Raw genomic sequence first — 27530 nt, forward strand, 5'->3', positions numbered from 1 at the left:
TGAACCCCTGTGGTTAAAAGCGAGCTATCGGAGGTGAGCTAACCGCATTTATACTGCCGACACTGGGTGAACTGAGTAAGAAGCCGTCACCGGATCCTGGGTAAATGTCTGTCGAATATCCAACTCAAAACTAACTTCACCGCGCTACTTGGTTTCGGGTGGCAGACCCTCCCCATGAACGCAGGGGGAGGGAGTAGCAAGTACTTTGGAAAAAGACATCACACATAATTTAAAAAATGCTTTAATTGCAATAGCCATATTATTAAGACACTTTATTGGCAGCTGTATTTTCTATAAAATAACTTATGTAGTTCAAGGTTCAGTTCACATCATTATTGGCACAACTTATAAATATTTGAGCACATTACTTGAATATGTATTTATGAATGTAAGGGGCCCATTGGGTTGTTACTATGTGGTGAACTACAGCACTATGTAATGCAGCTGTTTATTGACAGTAAGCTACCATGTATGTAAATAGTATCACTAAGAAAAATCAATGGATTATGTAACTACACAATATACAGTATATGCTAAGCATCAATATAAAACTAAAACTGAAAAAAACAAATATATTATACTTACATTCATTTCAATTTACACAGCTCATAACAAAGGGAAACTGCTGCTGCACACTGCCTTCAATCCACATTAAGCTTGCATTTCTGTGGCCACACTGCAATCAGTGGTGGTGAGAAAGAATATACCTGCATAGAGAATAATGTAACAGCACTTTTCTGCTCTGAGTCAGAACACCATTAACCATTCTGTTATGGGTTTCATTATAAAAAAGGATTTGGTATAAAATAACTAAAACAAATGTGTTTATGGTGGGCAACTGGCTAACAAAATTCAAAATAATTTCCTTCTATTGGCTGCAGTAAGAAAACCTCTGAGCTACTGGTTTGGACCGAATCATGCACAAATCCTGTGCTGGTTAATGTTTGTGTTGCTTCTGTGGTACTGTTACAGTGAGGTAGCAGAATACATCAGATTAAGTGAATCACTTTTGGTAGGCAGACATTTACTCAGATTTAGTAAAGACGTGGCATCTCCATTTACGGTGGCAGAGATTTGGTCAATATTTGATCTAGTATCAGTTTGGTTGCATGTCAAATTAAGAGTTGCCTGCCTTCTGGCAGGGTTAATTCTTCTTTGGTTGTGACATATCTTTTGGTTAATAAAAAATGGGAATTAATGCCATGATATGAGATATTATTCCACACTATCTAAAGTTAAGTCCAAATTTGTCATAAAGGGAACACACAAGAGTACAAATAGCCAACATAATTCAATAAACACCGATGCCTTTGAATGTACCTTTTGGCTTTGATCAATATAAAATTTGTGAGAACAAATGGGCAAACTGGAGCCATGTACAATGAATTTCTAACTGATCTTTTGTGGAAAAATAACAAAGCAAGCAGCAAGGTGAACTGTCACAAAGCTTAAAACATTTTTCTCAATGTACCACAAACGACTAGAAATGAGTACATTTTAGCTTGAGGAATTGTTTGAAAATTATTTGAACATGAAATGTCCTTTCTATAAGGATTTCAATTCTCAACTGCTAGGATTCTCAGAGGGTCCTTCAAAACTTGATATGTCTTTGGATGCATCCACAGACATCTGTCTGTGCGCATGTGTCCTCCGGTGTCGGCTAAGAGAATGGCTCCATGAAAACCTGCGACCACAGGTGAGGCACAGATAGGGTCTTTCTCCTGTGTGCGTCCGCTGATGTTTTGTCAGTGACTTGTACCGCGTAAAGGTTGCCCCACATTCATTGCAAATATATGTCTCGGACTTAATATGAACATTTTGTTCATGTTCTTTCATGTTGCCCAGCTGTGAGAAGCCTTTGCCACACACGGGGCAAAGATGTGGTTTCTCTCCTGAGTGGATCAAACCATGAATATTCAAATCCTGACGAGAATAAAAGCCCTTTCCGCAGATAATGCATTTGTATGGTCTTTCCCCGGTGTGGCTCCTCATGTGTCTTTTAAGTCCCTCAGAGCGGGAGAAGCAGCTCTCACACAGGGTGCATCTAAAAGGTTTCTCTCCTGTGTGGGAGCGGAAATGGCGACGGAGCTCTGAGGCCTTGAAGAAGCACATCCCACAGTCGGCACAGCAGTGGGGTTTTTCCGGCTGCTCTTCGTGCGTCTTTTCATGCGCTTTGCAGTGACCCGACTCGGAGAATCCCTTTCCGCAGACCGAGCAGGTAAAAGGCTTCTCCCCAGTGTGAATTCGCTTGTGACGGACAAGTTTGTTAAGCTTACTGAAAGTCTTCATGCAGTATGAACACTGGTGAGGCACCTTCGGTTTCTTTGAGTGCGTGTGCTTGTGTCTCTCTAACTTTGAAGGCCTGTTGAAAACCTTTCCGCAGTCTGGACAGGGGTGCTTGTTAGTCCTACTGTGGCAATTCTGGTGTCGGATCAGCTTCTCTTCTTGTGTGAAACTCTTATCACAGTGCTGACACTGATGAAGAGTTTTAGGTTTCTTCGCGTGTACAGGTTTGTGCCTCTCTAGCTTTGATGGTCTGTCAAATACCTTTCCACAGATGGAGCAAGTGTAACACTTGTCTGATATGTTGCTCTCTGGCTGTTTGGAGTTCTCGGGCTCAGTAGCGGTTGAAGCATCATTGGAATTTGATTCTGAGATCACCTTCATGACGACTTCTCCTGGACCTGAGGAACAATCACATCAAAGAATATCCTCTGAATACTTTACTGAGCAAACTTACTAGAAATAAATCTCAGCAGGAAATCAGTGACTAATTTAACATAATGATTGAAATAAACTGAATACACAGAGGAAACACAGGTGAGGTGATTCCTGGGATGGATTTTAGAAGGGATGAATTCAACTACTGAGTCCAGTGTGACAAAGACCCGTAGTCCATGTTAAGGGTTGCAGGGTTATTTTACTTTACTGAATGGGCATTCAATCTTCTGCAATGTAACACGTTTACAACATATTAAATCCTAGGACTGAAAAAGCATCTTGGATGAGAGGTGAAGCGTCTTTGAATAGCTTCAACCAAGTCCAGTTGCCCTTGATTTTAACCTTCTTTGGATATGTACACCTAGTGCTGGGCATCAGATAAGTGATTTGTTACTTGAGCATCCACACTTACTTTCCTCTGAAGATTCTGTTTTAGGGGCCGATGCAGTGTCTGGGCCCATGACTGCAGCCTATTTACACACAAAATAAAAACATGAACAGGCACAAACAGAAGATTACATTACAGAGAAATGGGAGAGCAGTGACTCAGTGTTGGTCTTTTTAAGATGTGTACAATATTGCCCGGCCAACACTGGATTTATGAGGCTAAAACTGATATCAATATTTGGGAGTTTTTTGAAAATATCTGATAATGATATATCAGCTGATTGCATTGTTTAGTTTTTTTTACATAAAGACATAACATAAACAATCAATCTTGACCCATAGGTTGACCCATCAATCTGTCAGTCCTCTCTGGTGACTATAGTGATACTTTGTTTCTAAATACCTACAGGCCTAGTTTGGCATTTCTGTTCTGCAATGTCTTGTAACTTATTGGCTAACATATACACCGATACCTATATACTGTATCTGCAGTAAGCTAATATCAGCTGATTTATCAGTCTAGCTTTAATGTATGATGAATTGAAAAGTATAGAAATAGCTAAGTACAACATTTACAAGTTGAAATGTACACACCGGATTACAGATATTTCCTTACTGTGAACTCTTATTGTATCTGTTTAGTAGCCTTGCAAAATTTTATCTAACACTTGAAAGCTCATAACTTACAGTTTAGCATATTTCTGCCCAAAAACCCAAAGAGCTGTTGTCATGATGTAGATCTATGTGTAAATACGTAACTTTGATGTGATTTCAACAAGATTCTGTTACACTACATCATATTTTCAGTGGCTGGGTTCAGCAATTTGAGTCAGACGGTTATTTTTACCTTTCACATGTAGCTTTGCTATCCAGAATATTAGACTTTACCCTAATCTTACAGCTTGTTGACAACCAGCAATGTGGTGTGTTGGCAAATGAAGACACCACAGGTGAGCATTTTTGAAACTGTTGTTCAGCCAGTCCTACTTGGAATTTTTCTGTTTGATTATTTTTGTTTAGCTACAGCTTGGCCTGTAAATGATATGAATGATAAATAAGCCTACTCGGAGATTAACCCAGTTGAGGAGATGCACAAATATTCCTCTGGCCACCAGGTGGCCTTCTTTGACAGATACGCAGCATCACTGAAACAGAGTTATGCAGCGACAAAGCCCTATTGTGGGGTATTTTTATAGCACAATCGCTTGTTGAGATGCGATTAATATGATCCAAAGAGCAATTCATCTTGGCTATTTATAATGGTGACTTGTAAGGGATCAAACTGCACATCAGCACTGTGATTTATTAGATGAGGGTGGAGGGAATTAGAGACGAATCAATTCTAAACTGTAAAAATGTAATAGGTTGTTATTGAGCTAGCGTTACAGAAAGCCTCTCTAACTGGAAAGAATACTGAGGTAATTCAGAAAAAGTTGCATGTTAAGACAGTTACATGATGCATGGAACATCTGCAAATGGGCAGGGCGACTAAGATGAAATGTTTTTTAGTTGAGTTTCAACAGGCTTTCTCGTGACAGAGAAACCCCGACCGTTGTATGGTTAAACCAAGCTATTTTGTCGCTGAAGTGGCATTAAAAATTGAGGGTATATGACTGTTTATCTGGGGAACGCATGCGATGCAGGCAGAAAGAGCTAGGTAACGTTAGCTAACTTAGCTAAAGCTAACGTTGTTGTCGCGTTAGCTAACAAAGCCGTATGAGACTAAATAGGGCATATAAAATTGAGTCCCACCTCTCAAATAATCCTTAAAACCGAAGGTTGTCACATCGTGTGTCCGCAACGTTTTAAAGGTAACCTAACGTTACTTCCCATTTAAAGATAGCTAACGTTAGCCGCTGCAGCTTGCTGAACAAGCATACGGCAATATTGAGTTGATGGTATGTGGAGCTGGCTACAGTCCATGGAGATGGTGTCGTCACCATTGACAGTAGAGTTAGTAAAGTTTGGTTTGGTTGTTGGAAACAAGGAATTGGATTTTGTTCTTAACGTTGTGATGCTATTGGGGAAGTCCTTTATACATAAATGTAGGTTCTTTAAGACTAAACCCTGCTTGTACCACTGGAAGAATGAGATAAAATGTATGAATAAGTCACTGAAACTTGTAAAAAACAAGAAAGCTCTTAAATTGATTTCATTATTAAGCAGATTTGAGGTTGCTCTACCCTTATTTACTTTTTTAGTATTTTTATTATTTATTTATTTATTTTATTATTTGCCTTGTTGGCTCTTTTTAGGTGTGTAATACCTTCTGTCATTTGATGTCCGCTGTGTTCTTTGCCTGATGTAAAGATGTAATGATATAAAGATGTGATAAGATGCCTGGTTTGTCTGTATATGCCATATCCTAAACATCCTTAACTTAGTTCCGAATAGCCTTTGAACGCAGCAAAAGTTTCATAAACCTTGGATGCAAAATCGGTCGGTACTGTAGCCTACTGTAAGTGATGATTGGCAGTTAGGACCAGAACCCCATCGCCCAAGTCTAACATAATGTTAATTGAGACATTGAGAAGACAAACAACTGATAATAACATTACAAAAAATAGATGAAATTTAATTGTGTATCAACAAATGCTGATAAACTGCAAAATAATTATAATAATAGTAATAATAAAACCCTGTAGACGTACGATTACATACCTCCTGGAAAGGTAAAATCAGTAGACTTCAGAGGAGGTAAAACCAGAATTGTAATTTTTCAGTTAAGATGACCCTTTGATTGAGATTAATAAACCTTCTGTGATTGATTTTAATTATGATGAACCTATTCGGTGCACATAGCACTCTCCCGCTAATTCTTGGTTCATTACTGCAAGAGAGCTTTCCTCACCTGGGAACCATTGTTCATGTGGGCTTGTAAAGTCCAGTAAGACTATGTAGGTCATATAAGTCTGTACAAATAAAGTTGACTAGACATGTAGACAACAAGTCAAATAAAGTCACACTCGATTGCTCTTCACAATGTGCATACACGTACATTTCACAAAATAATTATTTACATCAAAATAAACTTGACAGCATCAAGAAAAACTGGTTCAGTGTTTACCAAAAGATACATACAGTAGTTACAAAGGGGCGTCTTCCGTTATTTTACTGAGAGGGAATACTGTGAGAAAAGGAAATAGAGTTCTGGATGCCCCACACTTCCAGGGCCTGGATCTTGAAATGTCCCTTGCAGAGTGGGATGCTCTTGAATGTGTCACAAGGCTCTGAGTATCCTTTCACTAGATCTTCCTGTAGACAGAGCGCGTGGCCCCCATCGCCACCTAAGAGAGGACATTTACATCAGCGCTGACTAAACATTTTTAAGACCCATTCTATTCTTCTAACTATATGTTCAAATGACATACCGATAATGAGCTCCCTGTCACTGCCTGCTATGAACATGGAGGCTTCTTGTTCCTGGGGTCTCATTGGCTCTTTGGCAGTCATGGGTTCCTCTGATGGAGCAGTGAAGGGGACTGTCAGGTAGCTGGGGTCCTGTGGGGTTCCAGCAGGACAGATCAGAGTTGTGGTGGAGGTGACTGGGGTCATAATGTTGACCATGGCCTGCTGGTAGCGCTCCATGCTGGGACGAAGCTGAGCGAGTAAGCAAATTTCTTGTTTGACACAAAAACAGTTAAAACTAATGAAAATAAAGATACTTTCAAATAAGTTAACACAAATCCGCTAACTTGATGCATGTCGCAGCAGTTGAATTCAAGAAGAAGAAAGCAGGAATATGTCTCACCGTAAATACAAAACACTCCCCAGTTCCAAAATATGCAAGTCCCTCAGAGTCATGCTTTCTTCTTTCTATCATATCTGTTGACAGGAAGGCACCAAATACCTGAGAAATGAGATAAACTAATATTTCAGTACCATACAAACTGTATTCCACAAACTACTTATTATCAATAATACATATTAGGTTTAACTCTAAGGTTAAATCAACAGGAAAGCATATATAGCAAAATCAGATGTACCCCAATATTCATTATTTTATCTGATGTTACCTCTTCATCCACAGTTTTGATAATTAAGACAGCTGGTTCGTATCCCTCCACATGTGAATAGAATCTATATGAGAGAGAAAAAAACACAACCATTTGTTGCTTTTAATATCCCATAAACCCATAAACTGCTCTATATACAACCAGGCAGTGTCACTGATGACTAAAAGCATGTACATGAAAATACTACAGCCTATCTGCACTATACGATATTGGAAGAGAACATTTGTATCTTTGCAAGACAAGATTGCAACTTTAACAATTACAACAATATATTTCAGTGTCAAATTAGTGTATAGCCGAAACTCACTCAAGAGCTGTTGTTTGTATAATTCAAGATGGTGTGACTAGTGTTGTAGTACTCGAGACCACTTTTTGATGGTCTTGGTCTTGTCTTGGACTGGACCGCATTTGTACTCGGTCTTGTCTCGGTCTCGGACATTGAGGACCAGTAACCATAACTTTGGGAATATCAATAAATTGCTTTTGCATTGTCTGATTTATGTTGTTAACATCCTAACAGTGATTGTAATTAATTGTCCTTATGTACTTTTTACTTTGGCAATATTGTTGCTATACATTCATGCCAATAAAGTTAATTTGTATTTGAATTTGATTGGATGTAAAACCTATTGCTTCAAATGCAACCAATAACCCTAATTAAAAATGTGTTGTTACCATTAAAGACCGTCACCCCTCCCTCGTCTCGTTCCACATTTTATTGTGTGTCGTGTAATGTGGGGAACTGGTCTTGGTCCTGACTCGGTCTTGGTCTCGACTTGGGCTCAGCCCTTAAAAGTCTTGGTCTCGATAAACTCTGGTCTTGGCTTGACTTGGTCTTGGTTTGGGCGGTCTTGACTACAACACTAGGTGTGATGTCAGGGGAAAAATAGACACTAGAATCACTCGTTTACTTTGAGGTGGATATACAATTAAGAAACGAAAACTTTAATCAGAATTCTTAGCATCCTCATTTTTATTTTAGAAATAATAACTTTCTATATGGAGCATTGTTGTTTTTTTTGAAACCACGTGTTACAAAACAAAAGACAGTTAAACACTCAGTTAGGGATTAGTAGTTTCAGTATTTTCCCACATCAACAACAGTTTCCACCACTGAACTGTAAGTCACTTGACCCTCACACAACATGTTGATAGTGAAAACACGCTGCTTCTGCTTCTGTTATACAACTAGATCTGAGAATGTTTTTCACTGCTGGGACATGGTGTTGAGCAGCCATTGAGCCGTAGTGACCAGGCCTTGTTTAATAATGCAAATATGAATTTTTTCAAAAGGACTGAAGTCACAACAAAGGTTACTTACGAAGAAAGGCTCCTTCCGTGTTCAGCTGTATTAAACAGCCTAATGGGACTGAAAAGGGCAAAGCGCTCAGGTATCCAGGCCCAGACCACTCTCATCTCAGTCCTTGTCACAACGCTGGAGGTGAAGTTGTTAAAGTCCTCCGTGGCAACCGACTGCCTTTAGGAACATAGAAATAGCTATGATGAGAATATGAAACTGAAATAAGATAAATGTGAGCAGTTTTTTTTCTTTATCTCACACACCTCATGAAAAACCCTTTACAAAACATAATATGTAGTGACCCACCTCTTCTGGTGTATGCTGACACCTTTTTGCATGAGGGATTCCTTATTGGCGTTGAACAGGAGGTTGAGTTGTCTCCGTGTGGCCATCGGAATCAAGAAGGATCTTTCCAGAAGCTTCTCTGCTGTGCAGTGGCGAGCTATGTTCTGCACAAAACTTTTCATATCTGTCCGGAAGTCCTCCACGTCTGCCACTCGAGACGACACAGATACTTTGTAGAGGCTGAGCAAAGCCAGTGCCACCCTGCGAAGAATGATTGTAAAATACTTTTACTCTTTTGTTTTTCCTATGTGCAAACTTTCATGGTTACGTCGTGAGAAATCAGGGGTTTCATATACACGTGACAATGCAGCAGCAACAAACCTGTAGAGGACCTTGTAGCCCTCCAATAGGTAGACATCCAGCACTCTGATGGCGTATGTGAACGGAAGGTCAGCGAATATCCACATGATCCAGTCAGAGTAGAACTCAAAGAGGTTTTGGTGAGAGCTGGCAATCAGTTTACGGATGCCTCTGCAACACCTGTTGGCAAGGTCTCCAAAAGTCATACAGGAGGCGCGGTAGGTGAGGAAGGTCTGGTCGATGTAACGCTTGTTGGGGTCCTTGTAGCAGATAAGTCGGCATACACTGTGGAAACACTCTGCTTCGTCCTGGCTGAAGTGGAGGATGAGGGAGACCAGTTCAGGAAGGATGGGGCAGAAGTTCATGTCGGGGAAGTATATGCCAAGGCAAAGAAGGATCTTTTTAACAGAGTTCAGGCCTGCTTTATTGAGACAATATCTGGATAGGGGAAGAACAAGCAACAACTCACTTGGTCATATTCAATCCAGTGCAGCTTGAATGCACAGTAATAACACTTTTTTAACACTGTAAAAGTATTAGTCTTTACATTTCTGATCACTGTCACCAATTGGGCTAGGAAGCATATCCCACTAAAGGGGCCACTAAAGTAAAACAAATAAAATAATAATAATAATAGTAAACCGAATAAATATCATCTGCCATGCTTATATATAAAGACAGCACTTCAGGTTTGTTCTTTTGCTAGTTTAAGGTTCATATTGTAGGTCTATTAGAACAATTTCAAAGGAACACATTATCAAAACCACTGAAATTTTTTTATAGCAATATGTTTGTGTTACATTAACCAGTATTATCCCATAAACGTACCTTGGTATTTCTTCTGCCTCCATGTACTCTGGGACTGGATGGGTGCTGACTTTCTGCTCTCCAAAGAGCTTCTTGACTAGTTCATAGTAGATATCTCTATCTGGAGTGACAGACCCACTGCAGATACATCAGTCCACATCAGATAAAATTCAAATGCACACGCTGCACATTGTAAATCTGTTCCCCCAAATACATATATGTTTGTCTTCATGGCAGAAAATATTTTACATTTTTAAAACTTTGAAATGTATGAAATTCATCGTGGCAATCTTAACCTGGTAATGATGCTGTGGATGATGTGATAGTAAGCTTTGGCTCTTAGCGTGTGGGGCATGGCCCAGAATCCTTCTCGGGCCATAGTTTTCAGCTGCTGCTGATCACTCTTCAGGATCTGCTGGTATCTTTGTGCTGCTTCAGGATCAATTTTCTCCCAGTCAACAAACTGTCCATACTTCATGCCTGAGCTGGAGATAATTTCCCAGTTGTCCAATTCAGAGATGGTGATCATGGACACAGACTTGAGATTGCCTTTGCCTGAACAAAATATGCAAACATACATTTCGTTTTTCTCCCCAAAGCAGTGTGAATAGACTCAGATTTTCAAAAATTATAATAAACACCATTATAAAAACATAATTTAAGTACCATTAAGTTCTCTTGATTGCGAGTGCATGTTTGGTTTAGGCTTGGCCTTCTTAGGGGTGCCCCTATAACCAGCTCCATGCCCTTCTTTCTTTTCCTTTTTGTTCACTTTATCCTGAAGTAGGGAGCTTTCCTTCTTACTCAGTGGACTACACCTTGTTGAGTTTCCCACATCACAGTCTGGTTTAGGCTCTGACATCTCATAAAAGGACCTGAGGAGGAGTTGATTCAGTATTACTCGTGTATTTTGTAATAATTATTAGATTATAAAAACAGCACAGGTCTTTAAGTTGAAAGTGAAAACATACCTGGAGCGAGGTCTTAGATAGGCTTCCACCATCTGTGTCTGCACACCATAGTCCTTGTTGTCCTCCAGAATGTAATAAGAGTGAGACCTTTGCCTGCTGTGAGAGGGTGTGCGCATCGAAACTGAATTCATGTTTCCACAACTGGAGAACTCTGGCGCTCTTGAAACATGAATCATCTCAAGTCTTATTCTTCAAAGAAGAACAAGAATGGAAGGTAATGCGTCTCCTGCTACGAGCAGCATGCTCTGAGGATCAGGGCTTTATATAAGCTTGTGGGCAGTGGCCATGTGAGGTAAGCTATAGTGGTATGGTTTGTTTGTGGTGATTTGTGGTGACTTTCCATTGAAAGTGAAAAGTTCTGCTGATATTCCTGTTTTAACTTTGTCAACAGACAGTGTCTCATTCTGAGAAGTATGTTATCACAAACAAGTAATTAAAAATTTCTAGATCACATGATATAACAATGGCACTTCTTTTAAAACACATGATTTGACCAAGTATCCTTTCAATAACCCTGCTCACTGCAATGTACCTAACTGTTATTTATATATTACATCCCTTTCCACAGCAGAATTGTCAAAATGGCTTGAAATGAAATTTACAGGGACACCTATCTAAACATTCTTTTTTTTTCAGAATAAGGTCACCAGAAACAAGGAGGGTAATCATGTAGATGTTAGCCTTTCTCTGAAACTGCTTTTTGCGTATCATCAGAATTCCAAATGAGTCTATTCCAAGAAGTCTTCTAAAGCGTGTTATTCTACACAACAGATTTATGTTTTGATCCAAACACCACTGTTTGGTTATGAAACATAAATCCTCTGCAAGTAGCCTACTTATCTCACATGTGGGCTCAGCGTGTAGGCTAATGGATTTGAAAAACAAACTCTTTAGCCCCATGAGTGGAGAAAGCATGCTGTTGTTTTTATGTGTCAGTTTCCATGAAGGCTGTGGAACAATACAAATTCACAGGTGAAGTCAAGTCAAAAGCAGTTAAAACATATGGAGGCCCGTATTGGGACAACGTCTGTGAGGACTATCTGAAAAATGTACTGTTTACAAACATCACTTTAGGTCTGTTTAGCTACTTAAACCACGTTTCCTGCTATTCCCTATATCCTTGCATTTCATTCCTTATAGTACATTTTTATTTTGCTGCATGCAGGTTGTAAATACTCAAAGCAAACATACTACTGGTAAGTGTTTGACTATCATACAGTAAGAACAATCCTCCAAACCAAGTGAACTAGCAATTTATGCTAAGCCCTTGGCCAGGAATCATGGATGAGACCTGAAGAAACTCATCCATGCTTTTATCCTGCCTCAAGTTGCCTATTGTTACTCACTCTCATCAATTAACCATCTACAATTAGTCCAAAATGCAGTAGCTCGACTTTTTTTTTTGCAAAAAAATTGACCATATGAACCGGGTTTTAGCATCCTTGCACTGGCTGACTGTTTCTGATTTTAGGACTGATTTTAAAATCCGTGTAATAACTTATAAGGTCAGGCATAGGCTGGCTCCTTTCCATATTTCAGAGCTTTTTCCCCTATGAGCCACGACGCAGACTGTGATCCTCTGGTAGGGCATTGCTAACTATTCCAACGTCTAGGCTAAAAACCAAAGGAAACAGTGCCTTTGTTGTCAGGGCCCTTACACTCTAGAACAATCTACCAGAGGAGATGAGGCTCACATAGTCTGCATTTAGCCTATCTCACTTCTTAACACACTTTTACAAAAAAGCTTTTACCTTGTGATGCCTAATTGATTTTTCCTTTATTTGTATATTGACTTGTTTAGGTTTTATCTATTGGTTGTTGTAAACTGTCACGTGATAACAATTTTTATTCGACTTGTTTATGTTTTACATAGATTGTTGTAAAGCTCCTCCTTACTTATAGTGAAAAGTGCCGCGGCCCTCGAGTCAACTGTTCCTCGCAGTATGCCGTAGTGACGTCACACCCAAACAAGAAACAGTTTGCTGGTGATTACTGCCGGATTTATTACTAACTCAGTGGATATTGTCTTCATAGCTAGCTTTTATCGTGATGTCTCAGGATCCGTGGTAAGTAATGTGTTGGACGGCTACAATAAATCGACTCAACTGTGTTAGTAACTACAATAAATGACAGTACCCTGAAAGTAAGCTACTCTTTCTGTATCCTCCTAGCTAAAGTGGGACTGGTAGCTAGCTCATACCTATACAGATCAACGTTAATCCAATATAGTAACGTGCATTTTCAATACGCTATTACAAAATCCTCTCTTTATGTGTTGAATAATGTAGTATGGCAGTTCTGGATCTGAGTAGTAGTAGTAGTAGTAGTAGTAGTAGTAGTAGTAAGTCATTATTCTTCTGTCTACTATTCAGATTGAAACATTGAAACGTTAGCATAACAATCGAAAGAGGAAAAAGGCAATGCTAAAAATGTCACATGATCAATGTAACGTCAAAGCTTGTGCTCATTCTCCGACATTTTACTGCACTCATCTATGATATCACAGTAACCCTTCAATACAATATTTTAGCGCTGTATTCCATTATAATGGTGCAACTCAAGCTTTAGAGGCTATCAGGTGTTTTTCATCTCAGACACCATGATGTTAGATTTGCTTAACATTAAACTCCAGCATCAAAACAGACCGAGTTACATAAAGCCCTCTGGTCGTCTAAACACTGAACATTATGAGCTCAAGTTACTAGCCAAACTAATTGGTACTTAGTGCATTGTATTGTAAAATATTCTTAAAATACAATTCTTGTATTTTGTGGTTTGCACATCTTGAGAAAACAGATAAGTCAGATGTCTTCATCCTGTACAAATCCACAGACCAGTGATTCATTCATTTGGTTTCCTCATTACCACATTGATCAATGCATTGAGCAATATCTCTCCATATTGCTCCATAATATGTCTGTGGCGGCTGTTTGTCATGAGTCAGTAATGACAGGTCACTTTTTACATGACTTCCCTATCCCATTCATTGATCTATAGGTTACAGAATTATGATGCCACTTGTCGCTTGGCACAGGAAATAGCAGAAAATATACATGAACGGAACAGACAGCAGAGAACAGGGGGCAACCCTGCAAAGGTAAGGTGTTACAAAGTGGCATTGCTTACAAAATTTCTCTTGAAACAGTCAGATTTCCCTAGTTGATAGGTGATGTGTTAATATCCTCTGTCTTTTCAGATCAACATGACACTACGGGCATCACTGCAGAAGCTCAAACAGAGTATTACCCAGCTTAAAGAGGGTTTGTTGCGAGCATCGTCGACTCGGCGTATGTATCCTTTCTTCAGAGAGTGCTCTAGGCAGTGGAAGTCATGAGATGGAGATTACATTTTGGACTGGACGGTTTGGGTTATTTGTGGTAGCAGTTGTCTTCCTATAGAGGGCGTTAGAGTGTTTTGAAAAGAACTGCCCTTCTGTTTATGTCATTATTGTTAGAAAGGTTTCTATGCTCATGGGTTAATTACAAACGGTCCAATGATAAGTGTCAGGAGCATCCTCTGTCCACTATCACTGAAGGTGGTTAAAGTTATGTTGACCTTTTCATGACCTTAACTTGGCTTCATCAGAATGCAGCCAGAAGCTGATAGGAGGCAGAACCTTATTGATGACCTGCTAACCAGAGAGAAGCAGCTCAATGCCACCTTCAAGGGAGACATCACTGAAGCTGAACCTTCCAGGTATTAAAATCTAGGCAAATTATTTAACCCCAAATGAGAGAAAGAGGTAAGAAAGTCAGTATTTGCAAATCTTATCAAGCATTCTCTTCTGATATGAGTGGAATCCCACAATGACTACTTTTTGACAATTAATTTAAAAGCTTTGGGGGAATTGTAACATATTTATGATCAATGTGCTACTTCACTTCAATGAATCAGTAGTTCATTTGTACCCCATGAAATGTACAATCCCTAGGGATGTGATGACTTAACCACAGAAACCACCAGCAAATGCCCATCACCGCTGAGCATGAACCTTCCTCATATGTATGAAGGATGATTTCTTAAACTACTAAGCCACGCTGCTGCCTCAGTTACTCTATTCTCAACTAGTCTTGGCTGGTTGTTTTCTCAGAGCTCTTTCATTAAAAAAAAAAAATCTGGGACAGCCAGCTTGTTGATTAAGTAGTTCAGGAAAATTGTGGAATATTTCTCGAACCCTGAGTCTCTGTCTGTCACTGTCAATAATTGTCAAAACAGCCAAACCAAACATCACCCCATGATGCTTCAGGGGGGCATCCTGCTCAGAACATGCCACCTTTAATTTCGTACTTTTCCTCACTGAGATCCTTTTTTTTAATATCTAGTACATGTTGCCCAATTAAAAATAATGAATCCTCATTCTCTTGTCTATGTCCTTGACCACAAAGGTCACTGGATCTGTTCTCTGCTTTGATGATATGTCACCGGTCACTAACTTTCTGTGAAAGTCTTTGTACATCCGGTATGACCCATGTGCCGTGACCTCTCCTGTGCTAGCAATCCGTAGGAAGTCTGTCTGTCTGCCACTTTGACAGGACGCTTAACTTCGTAGCTAATTCTTTTTCATTAGGAGATCTGCTCGCTTTGCACTGTTGATCACACATTTGGCGCCTCGTGAAATGGACACACACACACACACACACACACACACACACACACACACACACACACACAGACAGATTCATATGAATGTGTGCGTGTGTTCCTTGATGAACAGGGATGGAAGTAGTGTGTTTACAGTTCATCATAACTCTCCACTGAGCATTTATTCTATCACTTGTGGAGCTTATCAAAGAGCTGGATGCCACAACTTATATCCTCTTCATCATCTAATGTCATGTCAATGTTACCGTAGGAAGCAGGCAGCCATTACTTTGTGTAATATTTGGCCTAGTCAGAGGTGATGTTTGTTTAGACAGGAAGAGGAAACAAGTGTCATGTTGTTAACTTCCTCTGGTTTCTCATGTCTGTTATAAATCTGTATTTGCGAGATGGCACCTCCATGTTGTTTTTACATTGTTGATGCTCAGCATTCATAGAAAAACTGCAGTTCCTGTATAGTATAATGTTTACTTTACGGCCATAGTTGTTTTTTGATCAATATCTGAAATGACAGTAGAATGAAACCAAGTATCGCTGTTTCATCAGATCCGTAGAGAACCACTTTTATTGATGCCTTGATATGGTATGCCTTTCTCTGATAGCTTTCACAAGCTTTGGTTTTGGGATTGATCTGCTTAGTGGTGCTTTGCACAGGCTTTCATCCTTTTACAGACCACACACCCAATTACATAAAAGACTCTATTAAAAAAAAAAAATCTTAAATGACATTTGCTGATAAGTTAGCGTGGCAAACTGTAATCATGTGGTTGTATGATTTTTAGTTTTCTCAGTGAGACCTAACTTTAATAGTGATATGTGGTGGGTAATTTGGATTTGTGGGTCGAGCCCATTCCCACTGTGTGGTCTGTAAGGACAGAATGTGTGGGTGGGGGGTGGATTGGCCATGCTTGGATAATCTAAGCCGATCTTTTTCTTTTCTTTTTTTTTGTGAGAACTTTGGGTAGGAGAAAATGGATAGAGGTTACAGAGGGGACTTTAATCTATCCCTGAAACACTGCAGTCCGAGCATCTCCATTTCAGACTAAGCAAAAGAAGAACGTGGCGCCTACATTTAAAGGCTCAGTTCACCCCATCACCCCTCAGACCACCTTTACTCCATTATTCACTAACCTTTCCTTTGTATTTGATTGCACTGGAAATAGTTGTAATTAGTTAAATCTCGCCTGTCCAAGTCATTCAATCAGTCAGACCTGTGTGTTCAGGCCCCAATGGCGGCAGTCTAGTGCAAGGGATGTGCCTGACTGATTTGGCGCTCCCCACTGACTGGTTAATTGGATCTTCACACACTGGGCACTTGCATGGAGGAAGAGTAGGGCTGGCACACAGTCTCATAGTAATCAAACATGTCAGACCGATTAGGCCGAAGGCCTTGTCTCACCTACTCCTCTGATGGTATCAGCCTCAGCTAGCCCGCATTGTGGGCTCACAATGCTTTACTTACCACTTCAAAAACTAACTTGAATTAGTCTTCACACTGAGAAGCATGTGTTTGGGTGAGACAAAAGTAGTTTCAAGCATTGGTCATGCAAAAAGAGATTAACCAAAAAAAAGCATTCACTTTTGAATTTGAAAGATTGGTACCAATGAAAAACAGAATTATGTTAGCTGGACATTAAAACCACAGAAAAACCAGTTTAGTATAGTAGTTTTATTATTTCCTTAGTCACTGATAAACTTACATGTGGCTCAGGTCACTTTTCCTGGGCTTGACCAGCAGACAACTTGCTCACAGCAGACATGGATAAATCTAGCCTCACACAGAGATTCTGAACCCGTCACCGTAAGACGGCCACGGGGGGGTCTGAAACACAGCTTTAAGCTATTAGCAGAAGAATAGTTTTTAAACCACACAACGGTTGTTTAGCACAGCACAGTACAGCACAGAGCTCTCTGGCCTGTCACTTTGTCAGAGCCAAACCTCCCCAGCAGTCCACAGTCCTGTGACAGATTAAATGCACTGTTTACACACTGCGCAAGCTAACCTGGTGTTTTTCATTTAAAAAACATAAAAGACAAAATTAGTAAATAAATACCTTCCCCCCCCCCCCCCCTGTGTGATGTAAAGGTTTTTTTGTTACAAAGTGTTCAAAAGAGAACAGTATCCAAAAGGCAACATGCCATGTACAGATGTGTTTGCTGTGAGAGTTGTACAGATATGCATCGTGCTCCTACCCCAACCAGACAAACTAAGTTTACGTATAAAGCTAAAAGTCACTGATGCACGATGACTGACAAAAAGGGCACTTTTGTCATCTGCTTTCAATTTCAAGGTCTCTAAAAAATTTTAAAAGATTATCTTTTTATTTTAAAGAAATAATTGAAGAGCTGCTGTGAAGCATTTTGGAAATTAAGTATTGTTCTGATAATGTTTCGCAGGTCGACACTGATGGCTGAAGGGGCAGGAGCGAGTCGAGGTGTTGTGGCCAACCCTTGGCTGATCAACGAGCCTGAGGAGACCAAAGGGCTATCTTTCGGAGAGATCAAACAGCAGCAACAACGAATCATTGAAGGTAATTACACATGACTGAATAAATGGTAAATGGACTGCACTTTCTACCTGCTTTTCTACCTTAAAAGACAAAGCTCTTTACAACTTGCCTCTTATTCACACATACACACCGATGATGGCGGAGCCAAGGTGCTGGCTCCTTGTCCATTGTCTTTGTAGTATCAAATTGGCAAGATTAAATATGGGTATAGCAACCACGCATAGCATTAGTAATATCCTGCATCACTTGGATAATATTTGTGACTCATATTTTTCCTTATACGTACCTCTCCTACAAATACAGTATGGTAGTCCCATCATAAACTGTGGTAAGTATTCTACACACATCATGATTTGTATTGAACTAGTATTGGCCATGCTGATGTATACTAACACATAAAAGGTGATCATTATAATTCTCATCTAGAAAACATATTGTAAGCCCACACTTGCTTTTTTTCTGTTTCCTGAATGGCTCTGGCATGACTTGAACACCCAGACGTTAGTTCACCTGACTCCATGTGACACTTCATTGCCATGTCTCCATTACGGCTCTGGTTGTTGTCAATTTGGGATCAGAGATTCCTGTTAAGACAGTGAAACCAAACCACACAGAGGTTTCTAGTCCCATGTGGGATTTCTGGTGGAGTTGGGTAATGGTGAGTGTCTGAACCTGTGGTCATAAAAAAAATTCCAGTGGTACAGAGTGTGTCAAACTTGGAAACCAACAGAGGGAAAGTCTTTTTTTTTTTTTTTTTTTTCTCTTTTCTACTCTTCTTTTTTAGCTTCACTGTTTCTCCTCTCCACCTTGGCCTGCCCCAGTTATAATAACAGGAGTAAGGCTGAGTGGGGTAAAGTACTGAATGACTCACATGTGGCAGTGTGAGCTGAGCTGGACCCCAACAGCCTGTCAGTCCTAGTTCCCAAATAGTTGCCTCATTATATCACAAAATACAGTATACTGTAACTGCTCTTTCAAGCAGCTTTTTCATTGGAGAACTATTTATTGCTCAGCCTATCCCACTGCTAAATTTGACATAGATTATTGTGTACTCATATGTCACATCTATTTTATTTTTACAATTTAATCTATTTTTCTTTCTGTCCATGTTGCTGTCTGTCATTGTATAACCCTCTCTCTGCTCTAACTGTTTGCCTCTTTCTTTTTCTCTTGTTCTAGTCATATATTTTCTTTCCTCTTTCTTCACAGCCCAGGACGCTGGCTTGGATGCTCTAGCAGCTGTCATCGGCCGACAGAAGATAATGGGCCAGGAGATTGGCAATGAGCTGGATGAACAAAATGGTAAGGTTTAATTTGCATGTGCGTCTGTACATATTCGTCAAAAAAACATTCCAGACACATTACACATGTGAAAGCAATCAGACATACTTGTTCTGCAATGGAACGACTTGCCTCATGTAACTTGCTGGACAGTGATACTCCCTCACACCACCACAGCACTGACATAGTAACAAGCACACAAGCCCTCAAACTACCATTGTTTGAGCACTTGACCTCACATTCAGGTCACGACCATGTGTACTTTTTGTCATACATCCCGCAGAGCAAAGTGATCTCTCTGTTCATGCTACTTAAATACGAAAAAACTGTAAGTGTTTTGTGTTGTGGAATCAGATCTGCTCCGAGATAATGGCGCTTTTGAGTTATTTCTGGCTAAATGCCTCTCATCAGTGCATAAACAGCTTCCATCGCAGGTAGAACGTGTCATACAGAAGGGAGTGCGTTGCTCCAGACTGTTTTTAAGCTCAAGACAGGCGGTACTTGAGACACAAGACTTTGGGACGATCATCTGTCAACCAGTGAACAATTAGATCCTTTAATGCATCTCGGTCAGAAGACTACAGCAGTTAATAGGCCAAGGCCCAAGAGTGTTACCTTACAAAGTGGACGTACACATGTATTCCTATCATTTTTTTTTATTTAATCGTTAGATCTCTAATGTTTACACTGACAATGAGCCCAGAACATGCATTAGCCTGTCAGCTCCTCTTCTGACAAGCAAAGTTTAAAGTTGAGAAACTGCCGGTCGATAAAAGACGAAAGTGGATAATTCAGCCCGCGGCAATAATAAAGGAGTTGTGAGGGTGAGTGACACTGTGGATAAGGCACTGGTGTCTTTGTCACAGACACTTAGTGACGTTGGTAGACTTGATATATCTCTCCCCAAGGCTAACGAACTTAAGTGCAATTTATACTTCTGCGTCAAATCGACGGCGTAGGCTACGGGGCTACGCAGAGGCTATGCCGTCGCCTGACGTGCACCTCCTCAAAAATGTCGACGCGGACCGTAAGCTCTGTGATTGGTCGGCTGGGTAGCCTCGCAATGCCTCCGAGCCAACCGGAAGTACCCCGTGCTTACTAGTGGCCAAAACGGCGGCTGTAACACAGTGAATCAATATATTTGACTCTCGCAACCTGAGCGAAATGACTCGTTTCGCTATCAGAATGTGATCTATTCGGTTGGTAACATTTGAAAAGGCTGGAACGATCGATGTATTCTGATAAAGAATAATAAAGTCTTTCTTTTTTAAAAACTGGATGGAACAGGGAATATGGTCTATTCAACATCTAATGGATCACAGAGGTAACCTACTGGACTATGATGAGTTAAATGATTTAAATAAATACAGAGTAATATGTACTAGTAGAGAATACTGGGCTGTGATCGGAGCAATTCCAAAAGCTCTTATTCAAATGGTTAGAGGGGCCTTAGTATACACACCGATGGTACTTAACCTTCCCACATTGTCTATTGAAACATGCTCTTTTTTGGATGAGAAATGTAATAACAAGTTTTTAAGATCATCTCTAACCAAGAAATGTTTTCCATCGCCTCTTAAAAGAAAATATATATTGCAGAAATACACCTCTGTGACCTCCTAAGAGAATTAGATGTGAATACCTCAGTTTCCCTATACCACCTAAAGCTAAAGAAGTACATTTTAAAATAATGAATGACATATATCCCTGCAAAGAATTTTTACGACAAAGATTTAACATTGACTCTAATGAATTATTTTGGGAGGACTTATAATGGAGGACAGCAAACTGGATTTTTTATACAACAATTGTTGGTTTTGTATTATGCAAAATAAATAAATAAATAAATAAATAAATGGGGGGGGGGGGGGGGGGGGCATTTGAAAAGGCTACACCAGCCACATGTATACAATTTTACCCCCATTTATGTTAGCCTGCTTGGCCGGCAAAAGTCAACACAGTGGACGCTGTAGACTAGTGTTTGGGGGTGTAATTGCAGAATGACGGACACACCTACACACAAGTATAAATGCATGGCTACGTATGTAGCCTGCGGCAACTGTGAATTGTACAGTTAGAAAGAAACAATTTGATAAAGCGTACATCTCAACAGAGGGATTGTTACAGTCTAACACCAAGTTAAAATGAATAGGTTTCAGTATTCTTAATTTATGTGGTGTATTTGGAGCTGTCTCACACACCTACAGTACAGGCAGTTATTGTCCGTTTCCACCCTGATGACCGTCTTCCAGTTGGGAAAATAAGGCGTTGTACTATCCTGTAATATCCTGTCTGAGCAGTCGTACCAAAACAAGTCCGGAGGTTGTATAGATGAGTGATCTCGGTTTGGAAACAAACGACCTTCCCTTCTGCTGGGAAGGAATGGCAGATGTTTGGTTGACACCGATGGGAGAGGGGAAGAGAAAGAAAGGAATTGTTTTAGCCCGCTCTCCTATTACCGTATTGAACTAGAGATAGATCATTGCTCTAATGCTCTGACTGGCGTACTTTTCTTCTCGTCGTTTCAGCTTGATGTCATTGTTTCCAATAATATGAACCTGAACCTGAATGGCTGATGGGAGAGCTGTAACTGAGAATTACACCAGTTCCACTGCAAGTAAGCGAGAAGGCAAATGATTTTGGCCCTGGAAGCAATAGCTTGTCACTTCTCCCGTATTTCGACCCCACATGACTCTTAAATATACATTTGATGGGAACTCAACTCTTTATTTCTGTAATGGCCAAAGATATCTATGCCAGCTGTGGGTGCTGTAATCGGCTCCATGTGTTGAAATCTAAACTGTACACATTTTTAAAACTCCACACACAGGATTTTTTTTTTTTTTAAAGGAAATCATGGTATTACAATATTGATAATAGATATTTATACTGCCTATTGTTTGTTATGAAGGATTCATGATGCAAGTGTAACAGGTCCCCGTGTTCATGCAGACCTTTGATAAAGTGTAGAAATAGAATCTCCTCATGGGCCAGTCCGAGCTCTTCACAATGAGGGTCTCTCCTGGATCTCTCCACAATTTACGGCCGAGCTTCAGGTTCATAAGGCCCGCTGACACCAGGCAATGATTCACAGGGCCTACAGGGCTCTGACCTTCAACAGCTTTTCTTTACCTACCTGTGTTTCTTTCCTTTGTGGGACCTTTGCTGCCCCTCCATCTGTCATCGCTCACCCCGTTCTCCATTGCCTCTTTTTAACAGTCCTGTATTTTATAACCTCTGTCCCATTTGTTCCATCTTTCTGTGTCTCGTCTGTATCCTCTCATGCTGAGTTATGGGGGATATCTTGGTTTCTTAGTGTTTGTGAGGGTGGGGAATAGGTATATATCATAACATGCACATGTAGATTCTCAAACTGCAGAAATACTTCAAGAAGAATTGGCGGTTTAGTCCCCACGTTCCCTAAGATTGAGAGTTCTTAGAAGCAAAGGGGAAAGGAGAGAGACTAGCTTAGTTTTTATTTCTGTGTCTCAAAAATATATGTAGAATTGGAGCTCAAGATGCTTCAAGCACACCTGGAAAATGATGTAATAATACCTACAGTCATGTTTTGAGAGTCTGTTGGGCAGGCAACAAACAATGCACCACTCACTGCATAGTGTTAGTCAAACGGTATGATCATCCTCCTTGTTTGTTTTCGCTTTCAATCTTTTGTTTGTGCATGTATGTGTTGTTTCACACCTCAAATGCTGATCATAAGTATTGATTCTGGAGTCACCATGGCGATGTACAACCTACCATTTCCCCATTCCTGCTGGGCATACAGAGATACAGTGTGGTAGTACTGTTGCTATAGCAGTTGTATTTATAACAATAAAAACGTGATATAATTCAAGTATGTTTATGACGGTGTTGTGCTGTGCCATCCTAAAGACCCAGCCCTCAGACCACCTCTCTTTGGTTGTTAATCCAGTATGCGAGGAATGTAACTTGTGTATTCTAAAGTTTTATATCTTTGTTATTATAATTCTGTTTTTCTTAATATGAGACATTGAGTCTCAATCACTTAATGTTTTCTACATTTGAAAAATAAAAATTGCTGGAATGTTTTTCTTCTAGACCTGTACTTAAATTACTTGGCTTATTGCGCGAGACAGCTTTGTGTAGGTGCTGCGTTTCTTACTTGTATTAAATGTCAAAATCGACAATGTAAAAAGTAAGGGGATAGTTTAATGTTTTCGGAGACAGGCAGGGAAAATGGATTTAAGTCATAAAGCAGGGGAATGGCAGGGCTCCTTGTTGATCTTGACAGTTGGTGCGTAACCTTGGCGTCCGACTGTCTTTCTGTCTTGTAGGGTTCCTTTTCCCTCTGTTCACTGTACTGTAGCAGTGTTTTCTTATAAATAGATTAAGCTCTTTGTAGTTTGGCTGCTCAAGTCTAGCTCATGACCCAAGTGCAGTGGAGGTTGCAATCATTTCCTTTTCGGGAAACAAATCCGGCTGAGGTCAGTAAAGAAGATGACCCCTTTTCAGAGTTTTAGAGATGAACCCAAAGCCCTCAGTTACTCCCCTCGCTGTCTTAACTGGATCAAAATGGACAGAAATGTAGAAGTGAGTAAGCAGACAGATTACCTCAGTTTTAGTCTCTGCTTTATGGCTCATAGCATTAATCCATTGCCTGCTGAAGATTTTCCCATCTTACTTGCCAGTCATAACAAAAAGAGAAATTCAGTCATTATTGCTAGTGTGTTAAAATTAGTTAAATGATGTGCTGTCATCAAGTTTTTCTTTCATATTTCTAACCTGTTTCCAAAGATTAGTATATTTTCATTTCCAAATTAAATGTTGCAGAAAATAGTCCGGCACATACTGACTGAAATTGATTGCATCAGCAGTAGTGTTATTTCCCGCCAAGAAAGATCAACATTAATTTCACTTTATTAGTGTTGATGTTTCTCAGATTGTGGCCTGGAACAGTGACATCAGTCAATGTCTTGTGCTTGTGAGTGACAGACAGTGGCTCATTAAAAATAATATTGCTCCCTTTGAAAGGGGCAGCAAAAGTTGAGTCAGATTTTTAGGGGAACTGAATTTGACTGGTGGTAAGATACTGCAGCTATGACATATGCCCTGTACTGCAAAAGTTTGGTGTAACAACTGACAACTGTGTGATATAGACAGACATAGGGACACAATAACACACAAAAAAGGGCAGATCAGTTTTCAGATTAATTTCTGCGCCTACAGCATCATCATGAACAGCCATTATATACTTAACTCTTGACCAGTCTAATAAAGAATCATGAGTTAATTTATTTTCCGCCGCCTCTCAGCAGGTTTGAAGTTCAACAGGAGTTTCCAGCTAAACTAAATCTGCTCTTCAGAGTTCACCACACATAAACCATTCAAATGAATCAAGTCACTGCCATTTGTTCCATATATTTGTCTCCACCCCTAGACCTAAATTTAAATAGACCTCAGACCTCTGACAGCTCTAGCAGATGTGTTCTCACATTAACTATCGCAACCATGGCCTCTCCATGTCCTGTCCCTTTTTTCCCCTCTCTTTGATAATAATTCTCCGGGCTGCTTCATAGTGCAAGGCAATTCATAACTTTACCGAGAACACAGCAATAACCACATCGTGTACAGTATATCCAGGACTGGAGATAAACAGACCCTCAGTTGGATTGAGACCTTCTGGAACAAATTTTAGATAGATGCAAGATATCTTTTAGGCGCTGCAACCAGTCTGACCACATGTGCACTTTTGTTTTGCCTGCAACTTGAGATAAAATAAAGTGGATGTCTTTTTTGCATGACACAGTAGCGGCTTGGCTTGGTCGAGGTTGAATCTTGTGTTGTCCAGATACAAGCCTTTGCTTATTTGACAGACTTTGCCTTTCACTCACTCACTTACCTTTCACTATCATCCAGAGTAATTTAGCAGGGAGTGATCTCTTACCGTAAGTGGAAATGCAAAAAAACCCTAAAATCTATTCTCATCTTTGGTATAGTGTCATATAGATCCTGAATTCTTTATTCACAGTAAATGCGCTCACTACTTAATTAAGACAAGTTAGAAAATGATTCCAGAAAATTGTAAAAATGTGGGTGTATAGATTTATTATAATGTTTATTTATAGGGGAATGTAATGCAGTTCTGCAACGGTAGTTACACCTGTAACTACAAAATTCATTTTAACTTGTTAGACTGTAACAATCCCTCTGTTGAGATGTACGCTTTACTAGTTACACCTTCAAAATGGATTAATATCCGTATGCAAGCTGTTTTGCATTTGTCAGTTGCATCCTCCTACTTTTTGATGTTAGTATGTTGTAGACAATCGTGATTGTCGGAGGATGATACATATTGCAAAGTAGTGTCAGATTAAAACGTATATTAAGACTTTCTCATTGTTTTACCAGTCTTGTTGTAATTGTAATGCCTCTATGTAACCAACATAAGCAAAGGAAACAATTGGCTGCTTCCTTTTATATTGAATTCAAAATGTTTACCACTGCCAATTCCAGTCTCTGTTGCACAAAAAATAAGTACAGAGCGGAAGCTGTTACTTCAATAAGGGAAATTTTTATGGCTACTTTTGTAATGGGGATTTTAGTGTTATGTGTTGTTTCCATTATTTCGCGCTTCCCATTTAGGAATGTAATGTGTCAGTCATGGATCCCTTAAACAGAACACATGGCTGTTGCTGTGACGTTTTGGTAATGGGAGTCTTTTTAAAGCTCTTTGTCACCCAGCCTGAATATTCTTAAGGTATAAGTGTGTTACTTTCCAAGTGTCCCTTCTGTTAGTGAGCCAGCTGCTAAAAGATCAGAAGAGGCTTTGCTGCTATGATGGACTTCTGGCTAATAATTAGATCACTGATTTGATTTTGCAGCAGCAGAGCATGTGTACGGCCCAAGTTGGACAGCACAAATGACTTCCAAATAAACAGAATGAGAGGAGAGAGGTGATTACTGCTGTAGCACAGTGACATCAGCAACTGCCCCAGAGAACACAGCCCCGTGCTCGCTTCTGCTCTTAGAAACAACTTGGTGAGCAAATAAACCATACTAACGATGGCACTCAGCAGAAAGTCAGTGTGGTTAGAGTTGTAGATTGATTTATTGTTTGTTTGATTCGCTCCGTTTGAAAATGAGGCTGTTAGTAGTGAGTAGTGTTTTCCAGACGGCATGGAAATGCAAAGAGTCATGATGTGATGTCCAAAAGAGTGTTGTCATCGGAGGAATGTCAAGTTTGCAATGAGCCACAAAAGAGAGCATCATTTTGTGTGACCACCAGATTGGCTGACTGGTGTTTGACTTTGTGAATTATTGAGCACTGTGAATGATGGAGAGATAACCCACCCACACTACAATATTCTTTGGTCCCATTTTTCATAAGAAAATGCCAACTTTTTCAAAGTGCCTCTGATATGTGCGTTATTATGGCAAGAAGGGCTGCAACTGAGGATTAGTTGCATTTATTTTTTCATTTTATCTGTATATGGCTTTATGTTTATAGTCTAAAAACATACAATGTGCCAAAATATACACATAGTGTTACCAGAAAAACGATGATATGAACATTTACCTGATGCCATCTTCTTTTTCATCTATCATGCCTTAGCTTAGTGAATTTTCAGACTCGTATCCCTTGATCCTATTCTGTAGAATCCTGTTGTGGAGGGCATATTTTTATATTGTTTTATTTTTAATTACCCTCAGACAGTCTTATTGCTGAGCCCATGTTTACCACTTTCTGTGACCTGTTTACTGACATCAATATTATAAAACCATCAATTTGGTTCTCATTGATTTTCTGGGCAGGTTTCCAACTTGTCACTGATACAGAAATTGTATTTTATATACTTCTGGGATGCTGCCAGAACAGCTTGTGGATTTCAGACAGTAATATATAGAGTGATGTACAAAGCAGAGTGTTAATCAGATTTTTCTGTATTTAATCAACTCTCCTCCAGATTCCCTACAAACTAGCAACTACCAACAGTAAAAAAGTGAACAGTTTTACATTAATACTCATTGAAGAGTCAAGCTGTTATCGAGGGTTTACATAAAGATTCATAAAAAAAATTAATGGCAGTGGACATGTGATGGAATAACACAAGATGGATTAATGAAGATGCACCGCAAGTCACCAGGCCAAACTCCTTTGCTACGCATCCTAACCAGGGTACAATCAATCATGACTCCTTGTGTCTTTCTCTGTCCTTCCATCTGGGCATCCATCTCTGTCTAAGGTCTGTTCCTGTCACACTGATAGAGTTGTGGAGAAGTGGGGGCTAAGGATGAGACGAGGGACTCGGGTCAC

The 27530-nt window shown here is 39.8% G+C and overlaps 3 protein-coding genes across 6 annotated transcripts in view; 1 reads left to right on the forward strand and 2 right to left on the reverse strand.

Moving 5' to 3' along the window:
- Nucleotides 1–225: 225 nt before the first annotated feature.
- LOC119899264 (zinc finger protein OZF-like) lies at nt 226–5030 on the reverse strand. Of its 2 annotated transcripts, none has more exons than XM_038713794.1 (3): nt 4861–5030; nt 3134–3191; nt 226–2684 (listed from the first exon to the last, which is right to left on the reverse strand). In XM_038713794.1, the coding sequence occupies exons 2-3, from the start codon at nt 3180–3182 to the stop codon at nt 1564–1566; spliced, it is 1170 nt and encodes a 389-aa protein (XP_038569722.1). In that variant the 5' UTR covers nt 3183–3191; nt 4861–5030; the 3' UTR covers nt 226–1563. The 2 variants fall into 2 exon arrangements, with proteins under 2 accessions (XP_038569722.1, XP_038569723.1); XM_038713795.1 differs by having other exon boundaries at nt 3997–5030.
- A 637-nt stretch (nt 5031–5667) lies between these two features.
- Nucleotides 5668–11094, reverse strand: LOC119899259 (TBC1 domain family member 24-like). 3 transcript variants are annotated; one of them, XM_038713785.1, is made up of 11 exons: nt 10848–11094; nt 10543–10751; nt 10173–10431; nt 9898–10014; nt 9091–9507; nt 8731–8970; nt 8446–8601; nt 7125–7188; nt 6860–6958; nt 6480–6609; nt 5668–6395 (listed from the first exon to the last, which is right to left on the reverse strand). In XM_038713785.1, exons 1-11 carry the CDS (start codon nt 11021–11023, stop codon nt 6220–6222), a joined length of 2043 nt encoding a protein of 680 aa, XP_038569713.1. In that variant the 5' UTR covers nt 11024–11094; the 3' UTR covers nt 5668–6219. The 3 variants fall into 3 exon arrangements, with proteins under 3 accessions (XP_038569713.1, XP_038569712.1, XP_038569714.1); XM_038713784.1 differs by having other exon boundaries at nt 6480–6708; XM_038713786.1 differs by lacking the exon at nt 5668–6395 and having other exon boundaries at nt 6519–6728.
- Nucleotides 11095–12774: 1680 nt separating this feature from the next.
- The window catches only part of stx8 (syntaxin 8), a 49601-nt gene continuing 34845 nt past the window's right edge, over nt 12775–27530 (forward strand). Inside the window, exons 1-6 of the mRNA XM_038713799.1 lie at nt 12775–12913; nt 13845–13944; nt 14044–14138; nt 14433–14543; nt 17844–17977; nt 19166–19258. Of these exons, the coding sequence (XP_038569727.1) occupies nt 12897–12913; nt 13845–13944; nt 14044–14138; nt 14433–14543; nt 17844–17977; nt 19166–19258 (550 nt within the window). The 5' untranslated portion in view covers nt 12775–12896. The remainder of the gene's footprint in view (nt 12914–13844; nt 13945–14043; nt 14139–14432; nt 14544–17843; nt 17978–19165; nt 19259–27530) is intronic.

The sequence above is a fragment of the Micropterus salmoides genome, unplaced genomic scaffold (assembly GCF_014851395.1).
Source record: "Micropterus salmoides isolate LMB-PRFRI ecotype aquatic unplaced genomic scaffold, ASM1485139v1 Ms_hic_scaffold_12, whole genome shotgun sequence".
Taxonomy (NCBI): domain Eukaryota; kingdom Metazoa; phylum Chordata; class Actinopteri; order Centrarchiformes; family Centrarchidae; genus Micropterus; species Micropterus salmoides.

Coding starts and splice junctions, on each gene's coding strand:
- LOC119899264 (XM_038713794.1), bottom strand. CDS start 3,182: ATGGGCCCAGACACTGCATCGGCCCCTAAAACAGAATCTTCAGAGGAA. Junction 2,685..3,133: donor AACAGAATCTTCAGAGGAAA/GTAAGTGTGGAT, acceptor ATTGTTCCTCAG/GTCCAGGAGAAGTCGTCATG.
- LOC119899259 (XM_038713784.1), bottom strand. CDS start 11,023: ATGATTCATGTTTCAAGAGCGCCAGAGTTCTCCAGTTGTGGAAACATG. Junction 10,752..10,847: donor TATCTAAGACCTCGCTCCAG/GTATGTTTTCAC, acceptor ACTCCTCCTCAG/GTCCTTTTATGAGATGTCAG. Junction 8,602..8,730: donor GTCAGCATACACCAGAAGAG/GTGGGTCACTAC, acceptor ATGTTCCTAAAG/GCAGTCGGTTGCCACGGAGG.